At 38.5% G+C, this 24863-nt stretch overlaps 1 protein-coding gene across 4 annotated transcripts in view; it reads right to left on the reverse strand.

Moving 5' to 3' along the window:
• ELOVL7 (ELOVL fatty acid elongase 7) overlaps window positions 1-24863 on the reverse strand; it is a 74675-nt gene that overhangs the window by 27576 nt on the left and 22236 nt on the right. For 3 of the 4 annotated variants that reach the window (XM_039243834.1, XM_039243835.1, XM_039243833.1), the window contains one exon: window positions 1295-1392. In XM_039243834.1, coding sequence (XP_039099765.1) covers window positions 1295-1358 — 64 coding nt within the window. In that variant the 5' untranslated portion in view covers window positions 1359-1392. Of the gene's footprint in view, window positions 1-1294; window positions 1393-4083; window positions 4134-24863 lie in introns of those variants that run through there. The other variant, XM_039243836.1, reaches the window with a different exon arrangement.

Consider the following 24863-nt stretch of genomic DNA (forward strand, 5'->3'; position numbering starts at 1 on the left):
AAGCGTCTGACTTCGGCTCAGGTCCTGATCTCACGGTTCATGGGTTCAAGCCCCATGTCAGGCTCTGCTGATAGCTAGCTCAGAGCCTGGAGCCTGCTCTGGATTCTGTGTCTCCCTCTCTCTCTGACCCTCCCCTGCTCACGCTGTCTCTCTCTCTCAGAAAAAAAAAAATTTTAAAAACCCCACAAAATCAGAAAACAAAGGTCTAGTCTTTTCTGCCAACAACTAACCACAGTCTCAGGAAGGTCATATCTGTGAGCCTCAGTGTCTTACATTCTAACATAAGGAGTTAGTCCTTTGATGATGCCTAGGTACAACTCAGCTCTACAACACTATGATTCCTTGTTTATTTAAAACCTGTTTTACCTTTGTTATATTTTAAAAATGTTTTGTGATAGTTATAAAAGCAACACACATTTGTGTGGTATAAAACATAGATACGCAGGGGTGCCTGGGTGGCTCATTTGGTTAAGCATCTGACTTTTGGTTTCAGGTCATGATCTTGCAGTTTTGTGAGTTCAAGCCCTGCATCTGGCTCTGCACTGGCAGTGCTAAGCCTGTTTGGGATTCTGTCCCCCCTCCCCACCCTCTCCCTCTCTCTCTCCCTGTCTGTCTCTCTCAAAATAAATAAACTTTAAAAATAAATAAACAAAATAGAAACTACCCATAATCTCATCACACAGAACAAGTGTTCTCACAAAAGAAATGTACTGATGTTTTATAACCTGTTTTTCATTGAACATATTTAAACTTGATTTGGCACTAACTGTTCTTCTAGAACACTGATTTTTATTTTTTAAAATGGGAAAAGAGAGAAGGCAGACACTTCAGTATCACTCAGAGATTACCCTATGAAAATTTCCTGCCCTTTCTGATATACCCCTGAGGGTGCAGGCCCTCCCAGTCAAGATTTATCACTGATGGCATTAAGTGCTACTTCTCTTAGGAACATCTGGGCAGAATCAAGCTAAATGCACTGTGCCTCAAAAATCGGTTTTGATGATTACTGAGTTGGAATGTACTATCATTTATTAACCAATTTCTTTCAGTGGATATTAAAGCTATTTTCATTATTATAAACATAATAAATATCTGTGTAGCTCTTAGTACATATTTGTAATGAAAACACTGACACTTCCCTTTCATTAACTAGTAATAAAAATCAATATTTGAAGTGTCTACAAGGGAGTGTAAAGTTGCAGTTTCTCATTCGGTTTCATTGAAATCCTATTAAATATAGGAATCCGATATAAAGAGGAAATATGTGACTTAAGTAGGAAATCTGGTTTCTTACCAGCATCTTTGATCCAATTATCATAAAGACGTACAGTCCTCGACGTAAGATCACTGAAGGCCATTTTCCACAGGATATACTGGCTCTTACAATGGGTTCTTCAGTAAAATAAAAGAGAAATGAGTTTATGATTTATAAATGCAAATAAAGCCAGATTCTAATAAAACAATATTATAAATGCTAAATATTTAATAGGAATACTTGGCAAAACAACAAACTTGTACTGAAGGTAAAGGCATTAGTGAACCACATTAAACCCTGATACAGTCGCAAACATTTAAGGTTTTTCATCCTTATAAGATCAATGCTTACTTTGTTGAAAAAGGCTGACATTCAAGGTAAAAGATATAAAAGGAATAAATGATTCTAAGAACTTTTATAAGTGCATCTCCCTTTTATAGTAACCACATAAATCAGGAAAGAACTGTACTTCCGATGGCAATTCTGAAATAAAAACCCTGGAGAAGAAAGTCAAGAAGATATACAAACCTTCAGAGAAGCTACTCAGATTCAAGACTTACAGCTGAAATTCAGGCATAATAAGATATTCTATATGCAAGTCTTTACAATTTAAGTGGAATACAGGTAGAAAGAGGGAAGGAAAGAAGATTCACAACAACTAAGACAAAGGTGTCTCATTTATCTTGACAGAGAAATGAGAATAGTTGGAAAAAGAAGTCTTCTGAAGAGAGAGAGAAAGAGAGAAAGAGAGAAAGAGAGAAAGAAAGAAAGAGAGAAAGAAAGAAAGAAAGAAGACCGACCGACCAGTGAGCGGAAACTAGCTCTATTATATATTAAAAGATATTCTAAGTCTTCAATAATTAAACAGTGAGACACTGGCACATGAAGAAGGAAACCAATGGAACAGAGCAGAACATCCAAAAATACATCAAATACAGTTAGGAATTTAGAACTCTATTTTGTAAATTCTTAGATGTACACTCTCCCACAATTTAACTTATCCAAAATTAGCATATGTCTTACAAGTGGATGGTGTGTCATCAAATGAACAATGTATTTGATTCAAAGTCATACAGTGGGAAAATGAAATAGCTCTGGAGATGGATGGTGATGCTGCACAATAATGTAACTGTATTTAATACCACTGAACTTTATACTTAAAAATTGTTAAAATGGTATATTTTACATTATGTAAATTTTATCATAGTAATAAAAGAAGTCCTTTATGACTGCAACAGGAAAATTCAAACTTTCTTCCAGCATTCTGAAATAAAGCCATTTCAGAATATATACCAATATAAAATATATCATAAGACATTTGGTATATGATAACAGTAGCATTTCAAACCAATGGGCATTGAATTGCCAGCAGTTCTTCAAAAAATGGTGTGATGGGGTGCCTGGGTGGGTTAGGCATCTGACTTCGATTCAGGTCATAATCTCAGGGTTCATGAGTTCAAGCACCATGTCGGGCTGTGTTGACAGCTCCGAGCCTAAAGCCTGCTTCAGATTCTGTGTCTCCCTCTCTCTTTCTGCCCCTCACCTGCTCATGCTCGGTCTCTGTCTCTCTCTTAAAAATAAATAAAAACATTTAAATAAATGGTGTGATAGAACTAGATGGCCATCAGGGGAAAAAAAAAGTTGGATCCAAACATCATACTATAAACCAAGATAAACTCTAAGTAGATCAAAGATTTAAATAAGAAAAAGAAAACCATTAAAGTACTAGATGGCAGCAAAGAGAATACTTTTCTCACCTTGGAGTGGGAAAGGACTTTTTAACTTTGACTTAAAATCCAAAAGATATAAGAGAAGACTAACAAATTCAGCCACATGAAAATCAAAAGGAAAAAAAAAAAAGTAAAAAACGGTAAACAGGAAAAATATGTTCAGTTCATACACAAATGCTACTCTTCTTAATAGAGTTTCAAGAAATTGATAAGAAAAAGACCTGTAAGCCAGAAAAAAAAAAAAAAAAAAGATGGGCAAATTTCACTGGAAAAGAACTACAAATGGCTTTTAAACATATGAAAAGTTGCTTAATTTTAATCATATAATAAACCTACAATATCTTACCGTGATGAATGGATCAAAGTCGAAACATTTCTATCAGATTGGCTAAAATCCAAAAATGTGTTGACAGGGCTGTGGCAAACTCATACAGTGCTGGTCGGAGTGCAAATGAGCATAACCCTTATTAATGGCAATTTGGTACTAACAGTGGAAATTATAAATGTGTATTTTTTATCCTAGCAGTGCTACTCCTAAAAACTCATCCTACAGATACACATGCACAGACACAGAATGACATATATTCAAGGTTATTCATTGCATCAGTTAGTAACAGCAGAAGACTGGAAACCAGCCAAATGTCTATTAAAAGTGAACTAGTTAATAATACATCTAAACCATGATATATTATGCTATTGTAAGTAAGAATGAGGAAGTTCTCTGTGCGCTTATATGGAGAGATATCCAAGATAAATCTCTATGTGAAAAAACCAAAGAAAGGTATATAATTTTTAAATGACTACTTATATATTCAAAAGGAGGGAAGGAATGAAGATATAAATTTTCATTTATTTATTTTAGCACAAAACAGACTCTGAAGAGATATTCATGGGTAAGGGAATGGTACAAACTGGGCTGCAGGGGTAGAAGGTAGATCTTATACTGTTTGTTTTTTTAACTAATGTGAACATATTACTTATCCAAAAATAAAGGAAAAAAAAAAAAGAATAGGATCAGCTGCATCTTCGCTGGGACATTCCTACTTAAACATCCATATACAAATACACATAAACACAGAAGAGAGATTTTTATCTTACTTCCTCGAGGGTTCGTTCCCTCCAGAGGATCTCTCCAAGTTGAGGGAAGTATCTCAGCATGGCCTTGATACATTCTGTATCCTTGAGATGAATTCAGACTCAAGACTGGCTGTGGTGATGCCAGGGTCTTGCTGGAATCAGCCTGGACTCTCGCTTTCCTATGGATCGTTTCTATAATGAAGGTATGGGGTCAGGGATAAGGGGGTCTATGGTCACAAAGAGCTTGGTTTGAATCCCACCACTTAATAGGTGTGTGATCCTGAGAAAACTGAAAGCTCAATTTCCTAGTATGTAATATGGTGATTCTACAACCTACCGGGATAAACTAACTCAGAGTTGGTTTTGAGGACCATACAAGATTATATATATTTGTTAAGTTTAGAGCACAGAAACGGATACAGAATGAACATTTAATCAAAGTCAGACATCATCACTTGCAGAGACAAGTTGTCCCATGTCTGGACAAACTCATTACTTATTAGAGTTGAATGGAATTTTATGCAACGAATATAGAGAAAACTCTACTACTTTCATTTTAAAAGCTGGTATGTTACAGATTATAATGATTCTTCCCTTGATGTTTCCAACTGTTCTGGTATGAGTGTATCAAACCATGCTAAAGGCTACCTGCTTGTGTACCTTAACCATGGATAAAAAAGACCTCAAGCTATTATTCTCATGATTAACTGCCAAAATGATGTCGTTTAAATTACTCAAAGCCAGAGTAAAAGATTCAAATTATATACAGCATATGTTAAAGTCACCAAAGTATTTTCTGTTTTCTGGTAATTCCTTCCTCTTCTTTTTTTCCCCCACTGATTCCACGCAGGATATTCTCTTCTCCCCAACCTCACTAAAGCACAAAAACTGAAGAAACCATAGTCCAATGCAGGTCAGAAACATTCACAGGCAGTAAAAAGAGCTGATTTCTCTAATCCCAAACATTATACAAGACTGAGATGAAGGGAGGTGGGAAAGGTACTCAGAGGAGCAAGTCCTACTGGATGGGAAGGAGCACTGGAAGCAGATGTTTTCTCTAAGCAGGTAGGAGACAGAGGACTGGTGGGGGGTAAGAAATGGATCAATTAGCCCAAATTCCTGGAGTATGGACTCACTCACTGACCCTTTCCTTATAGGTAACTTGACATCCAACAAGTGGGCCCACCAGCAGAGAAGGGATGTGCAAAATAGTGTAGGGATGGGGTATGAAAAGAAAACCTGATCTTTTCCCTTGCTAGAAGAGACAAGAAGTAGCTGAGAATCTTCTAAGCTGGGACAGTGATAGACTGGATGCCAATATTGCATTGTAGGGACTGATCTAGAAAACTGTTAACAACTGAATTTGAGGCAGCCTGGGTTTTCTTGCAATGCATCTAGTGCTACTCCTAGACTCAGACATCTCCCCCTTACCCCCAACTATACAATGATTTAACAAAGACACTTGATTGCCAAACAACAACACAGAGATGAGAAGAAACTTACTCTATGTGGTGAAGGTACAGAGATATCTTCTAGCTGACAGCAGAACAGGGACCTTAACAACCAATTTAAAATGCTCAGTTAGGGCGCCTGGGTGGCTCAGTAAAGCATCCGACTCTTGATTGTGGCTCAGGTCATAATCCCAGGGTTGTGGGATCCAAATCTGTGTGGGGCTCTGTGCTGAGCGTGGAGCCTGCTTAAGATTTTCTCTCCCCCTGCCCTTCTCCCCTGCTCACTCTGTCTCTAAAATAAAAGTAAAACAGAGGTGCCTGGGTGGCTCACTCATTTAAGCGTCCAACTTCGGCTCAGGTCATGATCTCTCAGTTCATGGGTTCAAGCTCTGCGTCGGGCCCTGTTCTGATAGCTCAGAGCCTTGAGCTGCTTTGGCTTCTATGTCTCTCTCTCTCCCTCTCTCAAAAATAAACATTAAAATTTTTATTTTTTATTTATTTAAAAAATGTTTTTAATGTTTTATTTATTTCTGAGAGAGAGAGAGACAGCGTGAACAGGGGAGAGTCAGAGAGAGAGGGAGATACAGAATCTGAAGCAGGCTCCAGGCTCTGAGCTAGCTGTCAGCACAGAGCCCGATGTGGGTCCGAACCCACAAACTGTGAGATCATGACCTGAGCTGAAGTCGGTCACTTAACCAATAGAGCCACCCAGGCACCCCATTAAAATTTTTTAAATAAAAATAAAATAAAATGCTCAATAGCATAAGATTTTAGGGCTAGTGATGGAACAAAAATCAGGGTTCTGTAGGTTCTGTAGGTCAAGCAGAGACTTAAAACTAAAAAATGGTACACAAATGACCACGCCTCCAGTAAGGGTGGAAGAAATAAGGGGTAGACGAGGGGCCCACCCCCAAAGGCCTCAAAGCTATATGGCAGGAAACAGGAACTTATTGATGGAGAACTGGTTTTGGAATACCAATACCTACCAATGACTCATGAATTCTCCCTGTTTTTGACAGTACCACATGGTGACTGAGTGATTTGGTAAAAAAGGGACTGAAACTACCCAGACTAGCTTCTTGAGGCCTCCATTAAAATGTCAAGTTCAAATGTGAGAAGTGTACCTGCTGCCAATAGAAGACCCTTCCCTCTGGCAGCTTACCTGGAGACTATTGGAAGGCACAAACTGCTTACGTCAGCACAACATGAATATAACACCAGAACCACAAGGGGATCCTTGATGTATCTGATCCCTTCATCCATTTGGCACAGTCATAAGGCAGAACTCAGCTGAGTGAACTTCTTGGTGGAATTCACCCAGATGAGGTTGGGACCTTAGAGCTGCCTCGGAAAGGAAGCACCTTTCAGGAATCCAGGAATCTAAAACCATGGTCCACCATTTCCAGGCGAACCCTCCCATGTAGAGATTTATCCAAACTCTGTAAAATATGTAGGAGACACCTTCTCTGAGGGAAGGGAGTGGCAGAGTCATAACATATGGTTTTCCTAAGGCGTGTCTATGATCCATAAACAAGGCCATATGGTTTTCCATTTCTCTTGGATGTCTGGGAGGTTCTGGGCTTCCCACTGATCTTTGCTTTGGAAATTAGGCATCAAATCAGGGACAAATCTGCAAGAAGCGATATGGCTAGCCACACCTGCTGCTTGGAGATACAAAAGGAGATATAGGACGGTACCAGCATATGGATGGGGTCTACGGTAGACATGAGGACAGCAGGGTTGAGAACAAAACAGGTGACCTTCCTGTGGAAAGCCATGCCTGGGCTCAGACTGAGGTGGTTGTCTGAAACTTTACCTTTGTACAAAGCACGGAGGAGAGAGGGACAGGGCAAATCAAGCTATTCCACAGAAATCATAATTGCTCATCAGAGAACAGGTGAGGGAAACGTGCCTTCAAAGGCAGATGGTGTTGCAAGGGAGGAGAACAGAGCCAGCTTGGAAAGGAAAAGGAAAAGGCACTCAAGCCTGAGTCATTAGAAGGAGACAGGGGAGGTTCTGCAGTGAGTCAGAACCAGGCAGTGGGACCTCAGCACATGGGTGGTAAAAGGTGTTCAGCTGAAACTGTCACAAAGCCTCTCTCTGTGTAATGACTCTGGAAAACCAGAGTTCACATGCAGTCTCTGCTTCTGTTGTCTTGGGAAGAAAAAATGCTGAGATAAGAAGCAAAAACCTCAGGAAGAATTCAAAGATCACTAGGGAAATGTCCACCTAGATACTAATCTATGTGTTTCCTGTGTATTCCCCTCCCCTGTCTGTTTCCTCCCTGCATCCGGTTTCCCCACCCCACCCCCATCCTCTGTATGCAAGCAGAAAGCCCTAAAGAGGTTGTGAGTCTAAGTGCTGGACAGAAGGGTGCCTGAGTTAGCTCCATCCCAATGGTTTAGTAAGCCTGAGACTAGAAGAAGGGGATCAGAAACTTTTAAGCATATTAAAATATGAGAAATGATTATAAGTTAATAATTTGTTTAAACCTGGGTTTCTCAACCTTGGCTGTACTGACATTTTGGGACAGACAATTCTTAGCTGTGGGAAGCTGTCCTGGGCACTGGAGGATATTTAACACCAACCTTGGCATTCCCATGCCAGGAACACCTCTTTCCCAGTTGAGACAACCTAAGTTACCAGAAATTGCCAAATTGTCAATCCCTAGTTAAGAAACACTACTTTACTTAACTTTTTTAATGCTGATTTATTTTTGAGCGAGAGAGAAAGAGCGAGCACAAGCAGGGGAGGGGCAGAGAGAGAGGGAGACACAAAACCTGAAGCAGGCTCCAAGCTCTGAGCTGTCAGCACAGAGCCCAATGTGGGGCTCAAACTCACAAACTGCAAGATCATGACCTGAGCCAAAGTCAGATGCTTAACTGACTGAGCCACCCAGGCACCCAGAGAACCACCGGTTTAAATTAAACTACCAGCACTGATTCATTCAAATAATAGTAGTTTGCTTCAGAATTATCATCTTAGCAATGGTACATTTATTTCAGTGACCTCATTCAAAGCAAGTTTTGAACTTTTCTTTACAAATGCCAGAGTTTTTCAGAATTTCATTCTAATGGCTTTAAGGAAGAAAAATCAAGTTCATAACCAATCAGAACTTTAAGAATGGTTCCGAAGGTAACTGGATGAAGCTGAACCCCACCTTAATAAGTGGAGTGGGAAAGGGGGGCAATGGAGTAGCTTTAATCATAATTTACTACTAACATTTCAACTTATAGGTTTGTAACATGAAGACAATTTCAAAAAACACTACAGCAATATTAGTGGAATAAATGTATAGTAGCCTGAGGTGTCTGCTTTACAGGAAACATTTATATGTGTACATTCCAGCATATTAGTTCAAATCCTTTTTCTCTATCATCTATTATGAACTCCAAGCAAAAGAAAGTGAATTTAGAATGTGAAATAGAATCAGTGAAAAATGATTTTAAATGACAGTTTCTTTTTTTTAATGTTTTATTTATTTCTGAGAGAGAGAGAGAGTGAGCGAGTGAGCATGGGCGGGGAGGGTCAGAGAGAGAGAGAGATACAATATCTGAAACAGGCTCCAGGCTCTGAGCTAGCTGTCAGCACAGAGCTCGATGTGGGGCTCAAACCCATGAACCGTGAGATCATGACCCGAGCTGAAGTCGGACGCTTAACCGACTGAGCCACCCAGGCGCCCCTCAAATAAGTTTCAATATTGTTCACACACACACACACACACACACACACACTACAGAAGCAAAAAAAATGTTTGACACACCTACAACACAGGATTTTCCATTTCATTTTAATGTTTTACACGCACACACACACACACACACACACACACACACACACACAATGTTTTCCCTTGGGATTTCCTTCCTTTATTACTCTCCCCACTTTTTTGCCATGTCTATTCAATAACTAGGTTGTATAAACTGTCTCGGGAGTGAAACAGAAGAGCAGAAAGCAAAGGGACAAAGTTTTATCCTAGCTTTGAGTTACTTAGCAATACAGAAGAAGTCAAGGACAGAAACATAGATTTGAGAAGAAACACTTGAGGTTTCCAAGCTTCCTAGCACAGAAGAGCATGCTTCAGGCCTGACTGAGGAAGAGTTGGAGAGAAAGCAATTAGTACAGATCTCAACGAGAAGGGCAAGGAAGCCTTGGCAAGGTGCCAGGTAGGATTATGGGAACCGAGAACAGGAGTGGTCAGGCTCAGTTCCTGGGTAGAGAGGGAACCAGGTGGCTGATGGAAACTTGGGTGGGAAGAGAGCTTCTCTTACTCTGGAGTGGAGCAGGAGCACCAGCAACACTTCTGAGTACCCTGGGGAGACTCAGAAGAACTGCAGAAGAGCTGCAGAAAATGCAGTCATGCAGCAACAACACAGACCTGCAGGGACAAGTGGCCAGAGACTGGATGGGACCCAGGGTATCTCATGGGATGGCAATGGAGACAAAGGACATCGGGGACTAACGGGCTCCTCTTTACAAGTAGCTTGGTATCACACAAGCTCGTTCTAACTTACTGAGGGGTACAGAGGGGTGGCCATATTTAGAGTTGCTTGAAATACATTCCTTCCACCAAAAAGAAGAAACCTTTATTAAAAAATAAAAATTAAGAGATAAAGAAGATTTTGCTCTTACATAGCTCTCTTTGGCAGCTGAGGCTTGGAACCATTTACTTTAGGTATAAAATCAGGTCATTACAATTTTTTTCTTTCTATACCCCTTATATCAGTGGTTGCCAGACCTGGTTTATAATGAGAATTATCTGGAGAAACATCTGGATTTAGTTAGTGTATTTGGGGAGATAATGGTGATGGGCCAAGTTTGGGAACCTTTCTTAATGCTGCATAAACCAATGTCCTCATGTTGTGCGTGGCATAAAATTTGTGACAAAGGATTAAGTTCATGAATGTTACCAGGATATGATAGACATCTGGGTCAAGAAGGGCAGCAACAGGAAATGCAATCAATACTGGAATGTTTTCTCCAGTGATGCAAACATCCATAAGAGATGTGAAATGTGGGAGATCTTTTAATCAGCACATACACCCAAGATGTAAGGAAAGCAACCTCATATTCTGAGAGCAAAATAAGCTTGAAGTTCCCAAACATGTGTGAAAGAGAAAATCATTCCCACATCTTAGGTTTTAGTAAATAACAAATAATTAGAATATAAGCCTTGTCTTTCATGCAAACATAAGTGACCACAAATATCAAATACAGAAACTAACCACCTGGCTTTCTGCTTTGCAAATAGGAATGTTATAGTGTCAGGGAAGAGGTTTTTGTCTGCAAGAGAATGCTCAACTCAAAGTGTCTTAAACAGCAAAGAGGATAAGTTATAGAAAAAGAGGTCGAAAGGTAGCGAATGTTTTCTGGGTTAATTTCTGTTTTTGTCATTTTGTGGAAAAAGATGGTGAGAGTCATACCAATGACCATATTCTCATATACCTTCATCCAGACCAAAGGGTCTCTTCCAATGTGTCTCTTTCTCAGGAGCTTGAAAACCCCTCTCAATGCTCCCCAGAAGTTTTTCAAAAGTCCCTTACCAGAACTGCACAAAGTGCCAGCATCTAAGCCACACACACTGAGAAAAAAATGGGACTCTAGTGGTTTCTTTAGGGTACCTGGTACTGCATTTACCACAACTTCACATGGGGAAGCACATGGCTTTGGAGAGGAAGGAGGAGCCTGAAATGAGAAACATAGTTATTCCACAAGGAAGAAAGGGGGTTAACTTTGTTTTTTTTTAATTTTTTAAAAAATTTATTTCTGAGAGAGAAAGAGAAAGACGGTGTGGTGTGAGCAGGGGAGGGTCAGAGAGAGAGGGAGACACGGAATCCGAAACAGGTTCCAGGCTCTGAGCTAGCTGTCAGTACACAGCCTGACGTGGGGCTCGAACCCACAAACCATCAGATCATGACCTGAGCCAAAGTTGGATGCTTAAATGACTGAGCCACCCAGGCGCCCCAAAAGGGGGTTAACTTTGAGGAACAAAGTCTTCTGAAACTATGACTTAAAGAGATTCCTCTGTAGTAACATTTCCAATGTGAACTGAAGCTCTTGACAGTGAGCCCATCCATCCAACTGCTCTTGTGTCCTAGTGATATGTGCTCGGGATAACCTAATCTTGACTTTTTTGTTGTTGTTGTTTAAGTAAGACACAGTTAGTAAGTGAAGCGTGCTTTGCAGCATCTGAGACTTCTTAGAGACTTTTATATCTATTAGAACTATCTTGTGCCATAGTCTGTTTGATGATACAGGTGACACAGCATAGGGTTGAACTCACACTTGGAATTGCTATGGCACTTCCAAAGACTTAGGTTTCTCCCACTGGGATACAGCGTGTTTAGGTAAAATGGGTGCTTCTCACCCCTAGTACCCAGTACCCATGACATGAGAGTATATATTAACACTCTAAGGATAGACTCAAGCCTGCCCTTCAATCAGATTTGAGTTGTCATTTCCATGTCAAGCAGGACCTCAAAACAAGTATCTGTGCCCTCTACTCTATTCCTTACTATCCCACTCTTTCATCATGACTTTCACTTCTTCACTTTTTTTCATAATATCAGAGCCCTCTTGGAAATGTAACACTATATATGCATGACCCACCAGACTAATTCAGATTACATTCCTGTTTGGCTTGAGCTCTGCAACATTATCAGTACTCCGTAAGTGTGAGCAAAGAAGCAGAGAAACTTGTTGAGATGTTCATTTAACAACTTCAACATGTTAATACGACAATTTGTTAGAAATGAAAGACATAGACACGAGTGATATTAGCAACAGCCTCCACTAGGAAACAAGTCATGTAAACATTTAACACAATGCTAAATATGCTATTTATTGTGTTTACTGTTACTGTTAGCAGAGCAATCAGTATCCTTGCCAAGATTTTGGCCCCAATTCAGGATTTATCACTAGAAACATGAGCAAGTTTAGAGAAGACTCAGAGAACATTTAGGATAAATAAAGGACCTGCTTAAATCATTAGCAGTATAAAACTCAGTCTAATGCAGTAGGCAGCAGGACGAGGAAGAACCCTGCCCTCGGACTTCCTCAACTCATGGAAAGATTCCAGGAAATGTGATAAATCTGAGAAAAGCATCTGAAAAACCGTACAGATAAAAGTGATTACCAGGACCAATAGGAATTGCTTCTCTGTCAGAAGAAATGAGAAATACCTCCAGCACAGTTCAATTCTTACTTGTAACCTAAATCCTAGAACAATGCTTTGAGTAAAATAGGTGCTTAATAAATATCTGCTGGATGAATTTTAAAATGCTGTACACTTGGGGCACCTGGGTGGCTCAGTTGGTTAAGCGTCCAACTTGGGATCAGGTCATGATCTTGCAGTTCGTGGGTTCGAGCCCCGTGTTGGGCTCTGTACTGACAGCTCTAAGCCTGGAGCCTGTTTCAGATTCTGTGTCTCCCTCTCTCTCTACACCTCACTTGTTCATGCTCTGTCTCTGTCTCTCTCTTTCTCTCAAATAAATAATCTGTGTCTCCCTCTCTCTCTACACCTCACTTGTTCATGCTCTGTCTCTGTCTCTCTCTTTCTCTCAAATAAATAATCTGTGTCTCCCTCTCTCTCTACACCTCACTTGTTCATGCTCTGTCTCTCTCTTTCTCTCAAATAAATAAACGTTAAAAAAATTAAAGAAAATTGCTGTAAGCTCTAAATAAATAAATAAATAAATAAATAAATGGTAAAGAAAGGGGGCCAGACCAAAGATTCCCTCACTTAAGCCTTCTCTACTTTTTTTCCCAGTGAATGCTATACTCCTCCCATTCATTTCCTCTTCAAACACAAGGCATTTTTTTCAGCATTTGTTACTGTGCAAGGAAGTGCTGAACAGGATACAATATTATGTTTAAAATATGGACCCTCAATTCAAATGACTTTCAATTTGACAGGTAAAGTAAATACCAACACAGATATCTACAATGCAAAGCAGCACACAGGGTTACACAAGTAGTTCACAGAAACTACTACAGCTTCTAGGAATGAAGGTTCACTTCTGGCACAAGTGACCAGAAAGGCATAACGGAGGGGAGGGTACATGAGCTGGGCTTTAAGAATAAGATTCTAATAGGCAAAAATGTGTGCACCTGGGAGAGAAAACAGACATGCACTGCAAGCAGAGAGCCTTCCAAGGGGAAATTCATTCATTTATTTGCTCAGTCAATATTATTGCTTTTATTCTTTTTGCTGGAGGTGACTGATTGATTTTTATTTATTAAAGTATAACTGACATACAATATTATATTCATTTCAGGTATACAACACAGTGATTTTACATTTGTATACATTGTGTAATGGTTTCCACAATAAATCTAGTTACTATAAGTCACCTTACAAAGTTAATACAATGCTATTGACTATATTCCCCATGCTCTCCATTACATCCCTGTGACTTAATTTATAAACAAAGTTTGTACCTCTTAAAAGCCCTCACTCATTTCACATTCCCAATCCCCCTCCCCTCTGGCAATGATCAATCTTTTTTCTGTATCTTTAAGCCTGTGATTTTTTTTGTTTTGTTTTTTAGATTCTACATATAAGTAATATCATGCAGTATTTGTTTTTCTGTGTCTGGCTTATTTCACTTAACATAGTATTCTCAAGCCACACACACACACACACACACACACACACACACAAACACATATTCTCTTTCTGTATCTCAGCTATTTTTTTTACTGAATATGATTTTCACTTATTGTGGTATCACTGACATGAAATTAGTCTTCGATGTCCAACATAGCGATAAATAATGCAGCAATCAACACATATCTTTTTGAACTAGTGTTTTTGTTTTCTTCAGATCCATACCCAGTAGCATTGCTGGATCATATGGTAGGTCTATTTTTAATTTTTTGAGGAACCACTATACTGTTTCCAACAGTGGCTGAACCAATTTACTCCAACCCCAACAGTACTCAAGGGTTTCCTTTTCTTCACATCCTGGCCAAAACTTGTTATTTCTTGTCTTTTTGATGATAGTCATTCTGACAGACGTACAGTCATATCTCACTGTGGCTTTATTTCATATATTCTTGATGATTAGTAACGCTGAACATCTTTCCTTGTGCCTGTTGGCCATCTGTGTGTCTTCTTTAGAAAAATGTCTATTCAGATCCTCTGCCCATTTTTTAATTGCACTGTTCTTTTTTTTTTTTTTTTTTGGTTGAGTTGTAGGAGTTCTTTACACATTTTGGATATTAATCTCTTATCAGATATATGATTTACAATATCTTCTCCCACATGGTAGGTTGCCTTTTCATTTGTTGATAGTGTCCTTCACTCTGCAGAAGTTTTTTGGTTTGATGTAGTCCTATTTGTTTATTTTTGCTTTTGTTTCCCTTATCTTTGGAGTCAGATCCAAAGCAAACATTATTAAGACTAATGTCAAGGAGACTTTAACTATGTTTTCTTCTAGGAGGACTTTAGTTTTAAGTCTTACAATCAACTCTTAAATCCATTTTGAATTGATTTTTGCATATGGTGTAAGACAGTGGTCCAGTTTCATTCTTTTGCACGCAGCTGTCCATTTTTCCTAACACCATTAATTGAAGAGACAGTCCTTCCCCACCATATATCCTTGGCTACACATGTGTGGTTTATTTCTGGGCTCTCTATTCTATCCTGTTGATCCATGCGTCTGTTTTTATGCCAATACCATACAGTTCTGAATCCTATAGCTTTGTAGTCTAGTTTGCAATCAGGCAATGTGATACCTCTGGCTTTGTTTTTTCTCAAGATTGTTTTGGCTATTCAGGGTCTTTTGTGGTTCCATACAAATATAATTATTTGCTCTAGTATTGTGAAAAATTTCATCGGAATTTTGATAGGAATTGCACTGAATTCCTAGATTGCTTTGGGTCATATGACAGTTTAACAATATTAATCTTCTAATCCATGAACACAGGATATCTTTCCAATTTAATTGTAACTGCTTCACTTTCTTTCATCAATGTCTTACACTTTTCAGTTTACAGGTCTTTCACCTCCTCGGTCAAATTTATTCTGACATATTTTATTCCTTTTGATGTGATTGTAACTGTATCATTTTCTTGATTTCTCTGATACTTTGTTATCAGTGTACAGAAATGCAATAGATTTTTGCATGTTAATTTTGTATCCTGCAACTTTACTGAATTCATTTATTAGTTCTAACAGATTTTTGGTGGAGTCTTTGGGGTTTTCTATACTTAAGTATTTTGTCATCTGTGAAGAGTGGCAGTTATACTTTTCCTTTCCAATTTGGATACTTTTTATTCATTTTTCACTAGTTGATGTAGCTAGGACTTTCAATACTATGTCAAATAAAGTGGGTATAGTAAGCATCCTTGTTTTATTACTTGATGGAAAAGCCTTCAGCTATTCACTGTTAAGTATGATATTAGCTATGGGTTTTTAATACATGGTCTTTATATGTTAAGGTATGTTCCCTCTATACTCACTTGAGAGTTTTTATCATAAGTGGATGTTTAATTTTGTCAAATGCTTTTGTCCATCTATGGAAATGATAATATATTTTTTACTTTTCATTTTGTTAATATGGTGTATTGCATTGATTGACATGTGGATGTTGAACCATTTTTGCATCCTTGGAATAAATTCCACTTCATCAAAGTGTATGACTATTTTAATGTATTGTTGAATTCAGTTTACTATATTTTACTGATAATTTTTGAAGCTAGGTTTATAAGGGATATTAACTTGTAATATTCTTGTCTATGTTGGATATCAGGGTAATGCTGGCCTTGTGAAATGAGGTTGGAAGCTTTCCTTCCTCTTCAATTTTCTGGAAGAGTTGGAGAAGGATAGGTATTAAATCTTCTTTGAATGTTTGGTAGAATTCACCAGTGAAGCTGTCTGGTCCTGGACTTTTGTCTAATTGGAAGTTTATGATTATTGATTCAATATCCTTACTAGCAATTAGTCTATTAAGATATTCTGTTTCTCCCTGAGTCAGTCTTGGAAGTCTGTAAATGTCTAGGAGTTTATTTCTATTTCTTCTAGGCTGTCCAATTTGTTGGCACATATCATTCAATAATAGCCTCTTATGGTCTTTTGTATTTCTATGGTATGAGTTGTGACTTCTTTTTCATTTCTGACTATTTGTACCCTCTCTTCTTCATGAATCTAGTTAAAAGTTTGTCAATTTTGTTTATCTTTACAAAGAACTAGCTCATGAATTCCATTGACCTTTTTTTTGCCTTTTTAGTCTCTATGTCATTTATTTCCGCTCTGATCTTTATTATTTCCTTCCTTCTACCAACTCTGGACTTAATTTGTTCTTCTTCTACTTCCTTTCAGTATAAAATTAAATTATTTGAGATTTTCTTGTTTCCTGAGGAAGGCCTGTATCACTATAGCCTTCCCTCATAGAACTGCTTCTGCTGCCTCCAACAGATTTTAGTAGGTTGTATTTTTGATTTCATTCTAGGTGGGTTTTTAAAAATTTCTCCTTTGATTTCTTCTATCACTTAGTAGTTGTTTAGTAAAATGTTGTTTAATCTCTGTGTATTTGTAGTTTTCCAGTTTTCTTTTAATAACTGACTTCTACTTTCATACCAGTGTGGTCAGAAAAGATGCTTGATATGTTTTCAATCTTCTAGAATTTACTGAGACTTTTTTTGTGGCCTACCATGTAATATATCTTGGAAATGTTCCATATATACTTGAGAAGAATGTAAATTCTGCTGCTTTTGGATGGAATGTTCTGCATATATCTATTAAGCCCACCTATTCTAATGTGTCATTTAAAGCTGATGTTTCTTTAGTAATTTTCTGTCTAATCTATCCATTGATGAAGTAGGATGTTAAAATCCCCTACTGTTATTGTATTGTTGTCATTTTACCCCTTTTGGTCTATTAATATTTGCTTTATATATTTTGGTGCTCCTATGTTGGGCAAATATATATCAACCAATATTCTTAAGTATCTATTATATGCCAACCATCATTTTAGGTGCGAGTGATATAGCAGAAAACAAAACAAAAATCCTGACTTTGAATGAAATTACAGAAAAGCTCCTTTTGTGTTTTCAAAATGTTTGTTAGTCTTTTTGGTAATGCACAGAATTAAGGAAGGTAACAAAATAAAGACCAAAACAGAAAAGGTAGATTCCGATGGTGGTACTGATTGTGGTATTGATTGTAAAGGCACCAAAAAGCCAGGATAAAAAATTTTTGTGTAGTTCTTCTGGTGACAATGGGGAGTCATTAAAGGTTTCTCAATCAGGGAATGTCCTAACCAAAGTGGTGCTTGCAAAGATTAACTGGGTGGTAAGCCCAGGGCTGGGTAACTCAGGGTGTGGTTTGGAAGCAGGAAGAAGAATTAAGCAACTAGTACATCCTACTGGAAAGGATCCAGCATAAACATCATTTCCTCTGAGATGTTATCCCTGATTTAATCAGCCAGTGTTAGGTGTCTCACGGAGATGTTTTCATAATAATTTGTCTCATCTTTCACAGTACTTATTGCATAGGGTTGCAGATGCCTGTTTATTAATTCTTATCTTTCCATTAATCAAAAAGGAAGAAACTAAGCTTCATTATCGTTGTATTCCCAGTGCCCAGACTAATATTTGGCATGTAGCAGATAATATTTATGGTTTGATCAAATATTCAAGTGTTATGCATTGAACTGTATCCCCTCAAAATTCACATGCTGAAGTCCAAACACCCAGTACATCAGAATATGATCTTATATGGAAGAAGACTTTTTACAGAAGGTAAATTAAAAATATGTAGAAAATATTCACACAAAAACCTATATACAAATATCTACAGTGACTTTATTCCTAATCACCCAAAACTGTAAACAATCCAAGTTCCTCAACTAATAAATGGATAAACAAACTGTGGTATATCCTTTCAATGAAATGCTACTCCGCAATAAAGGCAAAAGGACTAGTGATATTTACAACATAGATGAATCTCAAATATGTTTATGGTAAGTGAAGTATGCCAGACTCAAAAAAAACTATATACTATATGATTCCATTTACAACATTCTGGATAAAGCAAAGTTATAAAGACAGACCACATCAGTGGTTGCCAGGGGATGGAGTTTCGAAGGAGGGTTGATTACAAAGAACCATACAAGGAAATGTTGTAGGGTGATGGAAATATCTGTATCTTAACTCTGATGGTGGTTACAGGATTCTATGAGTCAAAACTCATAGAGCTATCAAGCAAAAATGAGAATTTACTAAACGTAAAAAGAGTTAATTTACTGAATATAAATTTAAAAGACTTTAAAATCCCCCCAAAACCAAATTATATGAAAGAAAGAAGAAATTCAGGCTGCATCACACTCCTCTAAAGCAAATTCAATGATAAATGAATTAACACAACATTTTGAAAGAAACAAAGTATCACCCAGGAATGTTATACCTAACTAAGATCTTGCTCAAGTACAAAGGCAGCAGGATACCTCCTCGAAAATAGAAGAACTCGGGGTATAACATCCATCAGCTTTCTAGAAAAAACTATATGATGACAAAATCAAGCCAAAATAGAGATGAGTCAAAAAATACAGGAATAGAGAAGCCCTTTTAAAAAAACTTGTTGGTGAAGCCCTGACTTTGGCTTTCAGAACATAGCACTCTTCTAACTGGCCTCATCCCTTTCCATCTGTCAGCCCTTAATTGTTTTATTCTGCTGGGTTTCTTCTTCATATTCCTGTACTGGGGATTTCTCCCCTCAGTCTGTACCATTTTCTTTGTCTTTGCATCTACTTGCTCCTACTACCACTATGGTAACAACTCCCTGATTTATACTCTGAACCCCAACCTTGTACCTATGCCGGAGTCCACCATTCCCAACTGCCAATAAGCACTGTAACTTGGACATTCCACTGCCACACAAAACCTAACTAATCCCAAAAGGAACTCATCTTGCCCAACTCATTCCACCAGTTAACTTCTTTACCCAACACTGATGTTAGGGCTTAACTTTTCTTCTGATCCAGAACATTACAATCATCTTTGACTCTGCTTTTTTGCCTCTAACTTGTGAGCTGTTACAAATTCTCTGTTTTCTTAGGTGAAAACTTTCCCCACCATTCTCACTATTAACAACTAGAACCCCACTGCACATCTATATTACTGCAACTAAGCCTGGATGACTCCTGCCTCCACTCTTCTTTCCTTTAAATTCCTGCTTATGGCTAATACTATTATCAGAAAAAAATCACCCTAACATATGATTTTACCTTCTTTCCCCCCTTTTCCAGAACCTAAAAGCATGACCTATTATAAATCACATCAAGTCCTAAGTTCTTACTTCCATTATCTGACTCCATTCCCCCCATTCAAATTTACTTTCCACCATTCTCTTCTACTCTTTGATGTCAAAAATCTCTGGTTTTAATTTTTCTTTTATCTCCCACCTGTCCCTCCCCACCCCTCCCCACCCCCAAAGTCATCAACTGCTTGGTTTTGTTCCTATCACACTTTTTCTACTTACAGAAACAGGGACTTAAAGACTTCAGTCAGTGCTTGTTCCCAAACTGTGAGCCCAGTTGTAGCACATGAGGATTTATAAGGAGAAGCAGCAGCTAAACTGGACAGGCAGATTGGAGCTAAATTATGAAAATTAGAAGGGTGAGTGTGTCACATTTATTTCTCTCAGAGAGTTGGCTCTCAGATAAAAACACTGACACAATCACGAAATTACAATAAAGCACCAACAAGTAAAACAAAATACGGTTTCCCTTGTGATCACTATGTATGAGATTTGTATGCACAAACAGTTCCTGCCATGGGAACTTTGCCACTGTGTGCCTCAGATGAAAGCAGTTCCTCTGCTTTCATAAATTAGCCAAGAGGTTCAAAAGCAATGCAGCAACAGGCTGCACTTAAGCAAAGCAGACCTTCTCTTGGACAAAGGTTGGAAAGACTTTTCTCCCTGGCCCAAATCAAACCAGGTGAACCTGGAATTTTCATTATTAGGGATTTTTGCAATTAAAAAGCTTTTAATTTTTTTTTTTTTTTTTTTTTTTTATTTTAGACAGAGAGCACCCTTAGGGGAGAGAGAGGGGTGGGGTTGGGGAGGAATCTTAAGCAGCCTGATGTGAAGCTCAATCCCATGACCCTGGGATGATGACTTGAGCCAAAATCAAGAGTTGGACACTCAACCAACTGGGCTCCTCCGGCACCCCCAAAAGCTGTCTTGATTCAAGTTTTAAGGTGAGACTCCTGAAAAGAATACCATTTTAATGATAGTTAATAGATGCTAGCAAATCTGTGAAACAGGCTTAAGTAGGAATTCATGAGGAGGCACTGGGGTGGCTCAGTCAGTTAAGTGTCCAACTCAATTTTGCTTCAGGTCATGTTTTCAAAATTCATAGAGTCAAAATCAACATTGGGCTCTGCACTGACAACACAGCATAGAGCCTGCTTAGGATTCTCTCTCTCTTTTCTCTTTCTCTCTCTCTCTCTCTCTCTCTCTCTCCCCCTCCCTCCCTCTCTTTCTCTCTGCCCCTCTCCTACTCACTAGCACTCTCTCTCAAAATAAACAAACTTATAAAAAAAATAAGTAGGAATTCATGAGGAAGAAGCTGAACCACAGCTGACAATCAGCTTTCTCATCAGGCATCAGTCATCTTGGATTATTGCTCAAAAAGTGAATAGATGTTAACAGATCCTATGTGGAGGGAGGTTTCTTCAAGAAACAAAAGGAGCTGGCCTAACTTACCACAGGCAGCACAACCAGGCAGATCTGAAATCAAATGCTGCCTCTATTTCCTGAGGCAAGGGAGGGCCAGTTGCCACCCAAGTTATCCAAGGGCAGAGCAAGAGTGCCCAGTCATCCAGGGCTCTGTGTCAAGTATTACTCTAGGTGTTTCATTCATATGATCTAGTTAATCCTCATAGCAACACTATGAAAGATATATCTTTATCTCTATGTCGCAGATAAGGAAACTGAAGCTCAGAGAATAACTTGTTCCTTAGCACCCAGTTATTATGTTGCAGGGCAGCTGCTCAAAATTCAACAGGACTCTAGTCTGTGGTCATCTACTAGAGCACCCGACTTTCTAGTGAGATGGGCAAGATGGCAAGAAAGACTTAGCCAATCAACCAACATGTGTTAACCCCAAAGTTGGTCCTATGCTGGAGACTCAAGAGTGGACCAACCACTAAATTGTACACTTTGAATGCATGGACTGTGTGGTAAGAGGATTATATCTCAGTGAAGCTATTTTTAAAATGTAGACTAGACAGAGTTCTTGCCCTCTTAGAGTTCATATACAAGTAAACAGTTATACAGCATATGCTTTACAAGAGCAACGAGCCTAGAGTGCTTCTAGCAGAGGGTTCTTACTCCAACCTAGAAGTTAAAAGTCATGGACAGAGATGAAGAAAGTCTTCCTCGAGGAAGTTCTGTCTGAGCTGATCATTCAAAGGTAAGTAGGAGTGAGGCTGGTGTATCCTGCAGAAATGTAACTTGGGGGTATCTAATAAGAGAACATTAACACAATCTAGTCTAGCTGAGACTTTCACACCTGAGTTGGTTTATGGTTCTCCTTATGGCTAATCTCCCCAGTCCACCATATGGAAAAGACTCAAAAAGGAGTAAAGGCAGAGTCAGGGAAAAAAGGCCAAGTGTCCCAGTGGGACAAATCTCCAAATTCAGGAACAAAATCTAGAAGGGTCAACCACCCACCCTTACAGATAGCTTAACACAGAGCTGAAAGTCTTTTCATGAAGAGGCCTGTCCACCAATAGATGGGGAGAGAAAGCCAGCTTGCCTACTGTTAACGATTAGGTGCTACCCATATAAATGAAATAATTTAAAATTCATCTGGTGAGTAAACCTTAATAGACTGTGATAATTCTGTTAAAATCACAGAAGGTAATGTGAAACTAAATGCAAACCGTGAGGAAGAAGTCCCTTTAGAATCTCAGAAACATAGTTACTCACAAGAATTTTCTAGCACTGCACAGAGGGGGTTGTAAACGAAGGTTTTAAAAGACAGAATGATCTCTAGAGAGGAGAACAGGATTAGTCAAGCTCTTTTTGCTTTCTTTTTTTTTTTTTAAATATTTTTATTTATTTCTAGGAGAGAGAGAGAGAGAGAGCGTGAGCAGGGGAGGGTCAGAGAGAGAGGGAGATACAGACTCTGAAATAGGCTCCAGGCTCTGAGCTGGCAGTCAGCACAGAGCCCGATGCGGGGCTCGAACCCACGAACCACGAGATCATGACCTAAGCAAAAGTTGGACGCTTAACCGACTAAGCCACCCAGGCGCCCCCAGCTCTTTTTGCTTTCATTTTAACAGTTTTCTCACGTAGACCTGGATCTTCTAAGCAGAATTACCTACTTCGCTCAGTCTTTGCTTTGTCTACAGATATAACCGATTGTAAATGAATGCGGGGATTCTAGTTTATGAATAAAGTTTCTGGAGTGTGGCTGGCCTTCCATTAACTCATGCAGGCCATAAGAATGTATTTTGGTTACTTATGTACCTGTCACCACTTTCAAAAATCTACAGTTAATGTGGATGAGAACTAATCACTGATTGTCAAATAAAGGTATAAAACTGAAAAAAAAAAAAAAAAAAAAAAAAAGAATGGATTTCTGCTCTCCAAACACACTAAGTGACTTATGAATCTAGATTTTCAAGTTGGCCAGTTTGAGGGCTGTCCAAGGAGACCCCAGACACAGCTTCAAAGAGAAGTGGGCAAAATTACCTGGAAGAACTTATTTTGCCATAGCAATATGTCTTAACAGTAAGTAGTAAGTTCAGAGCTGAAGGCTTTACTTCTAATACTCGGATCTTGTGATTACAGACCACACTCAGCTAACAGGAAATGAGAGGACCTGTGTGAAGTGATAACCTTAGACTCAAAGCACATTTGGAATTTTAAGTTGGCCTTTAAATATATGCTAGTGGGGCACCTGGATGGCTCAGTTGGTTAAGCATCCGACTTTGGCTCAGGTGAATCAGGTCATGATCTCACAGTTCCTGAGTTCAAGCCCTGCATTGGGCTTGCTGTTGACTGAGCACAGCCTGCTTCAGATCCTGTCCCCTTCTCTCTCTGCCCCTCTCCCCACTCTCAAAAATAAATAAACATTAAAATATTTTATTAAAAATAAATATATGGTAGCAAGCTAATATAATGAACTAAAATTGAGAGAACTTTTATATGATACAGTAACTAGCCTACATTGACTTCTCCTCACAGACATGATTTGTAATTGGATTAAAGAATTCTAACACATTTCCCCTCTAAATAACCCACAGAAAATATTTGTTATTTTTTAAATGCTTTGTTCACTCTCCACTATACAAGAACATAAAACTATGAAAAATACTAGCAAGAAAAAGAACATATATCTAGAATCATAGAGCTGGGAAAGAATTTAAGAATTCTTTCAGAGAATTCTCATTCTCTCAGAGAAGGATTCTTCTCTGAGAGAATGAGAATTCTCTCATTCTAGGTAAATGAGTATTATATTTTTCCTTTAGCATTCTTCAGAATGAAGTCAGAAAAACCTTGGAAAAATCATCTGTTTTTGCCTAAACTTTCCACTGAAAAACAGGCACTAAAAATGGTCAAAGTCTTTAGGTTTGCTAAAGCAGAGATGAAACAGGAGAGTTATGTTTTAGCCCAGAAGTTACAGTAGTTTTTATCTCAGATCAATGGAGTGAAGAGGTATCTCGGGGAGATCTGAGGCATGTCCTAGAATACTGTGTAATAATACCAATCGCAAGGCCAGAACCTGCTTGAGCTCTGCCAACTTGATCTATGACCTGAGGTCTGGGGCAATTTTTAATCTTTGTGAATCTCTGTTTCCTATTTACAAAATGAGGATAATATACACCCTTCTAAAAGGCTTTGTAAATATTAGTGGCATGGTCAACCTTAGGCACTACATTGGGTATAGGCTTTACAGATTGGGAAGAAGAAACTAGGATGTACTCCAGGAGGCTAACACCTAAATGTTATTTACCTGTACCTTATACAACCCACAACACCACGAAGACAATTCTAGACAAGCAGACCAAATCATACCATAAGAGGATTTTGAAAGAGGGCCAGCCCCAGCTATCTCAACACGTAGCTCTTATGAAAATGTACAATGACATTTCAGCTTCTTTGCAAGTTGTGACACTTTAATGTTTCAAAAGCTGATCTGTACGCTTAGGAATTTAGCACATGATTGAGACAATATGAATTTTAAATTACTGGACAAAATATAGGATTATTCAATAAATAATTTTAGGGCCAAGAAGAAACCAAGTGGGGGGAAAAATTGGAATTTATATCTAATCTTATACCAAAATAAATTTCAGACTCATCAATAATTAAAATATAAAAAATAAAACCAT

This window comes from Hyaena hyaena, unplaced genomic scaffold, assembly GCF_003009895.1.
Source record: "Hyaena hyaena isolate Hyena2069 unplaced genomic scaffold, ASM300989v1 scaffold_232, whole genome shotgun sequence".
In the NCBI taxonomy this organism is placed as follows: Eukaryota; Metazoa; Chordata; class Mammalia; order Carnivora; family Hyaenidae; genus Hyaena; species Hyaena hyaena.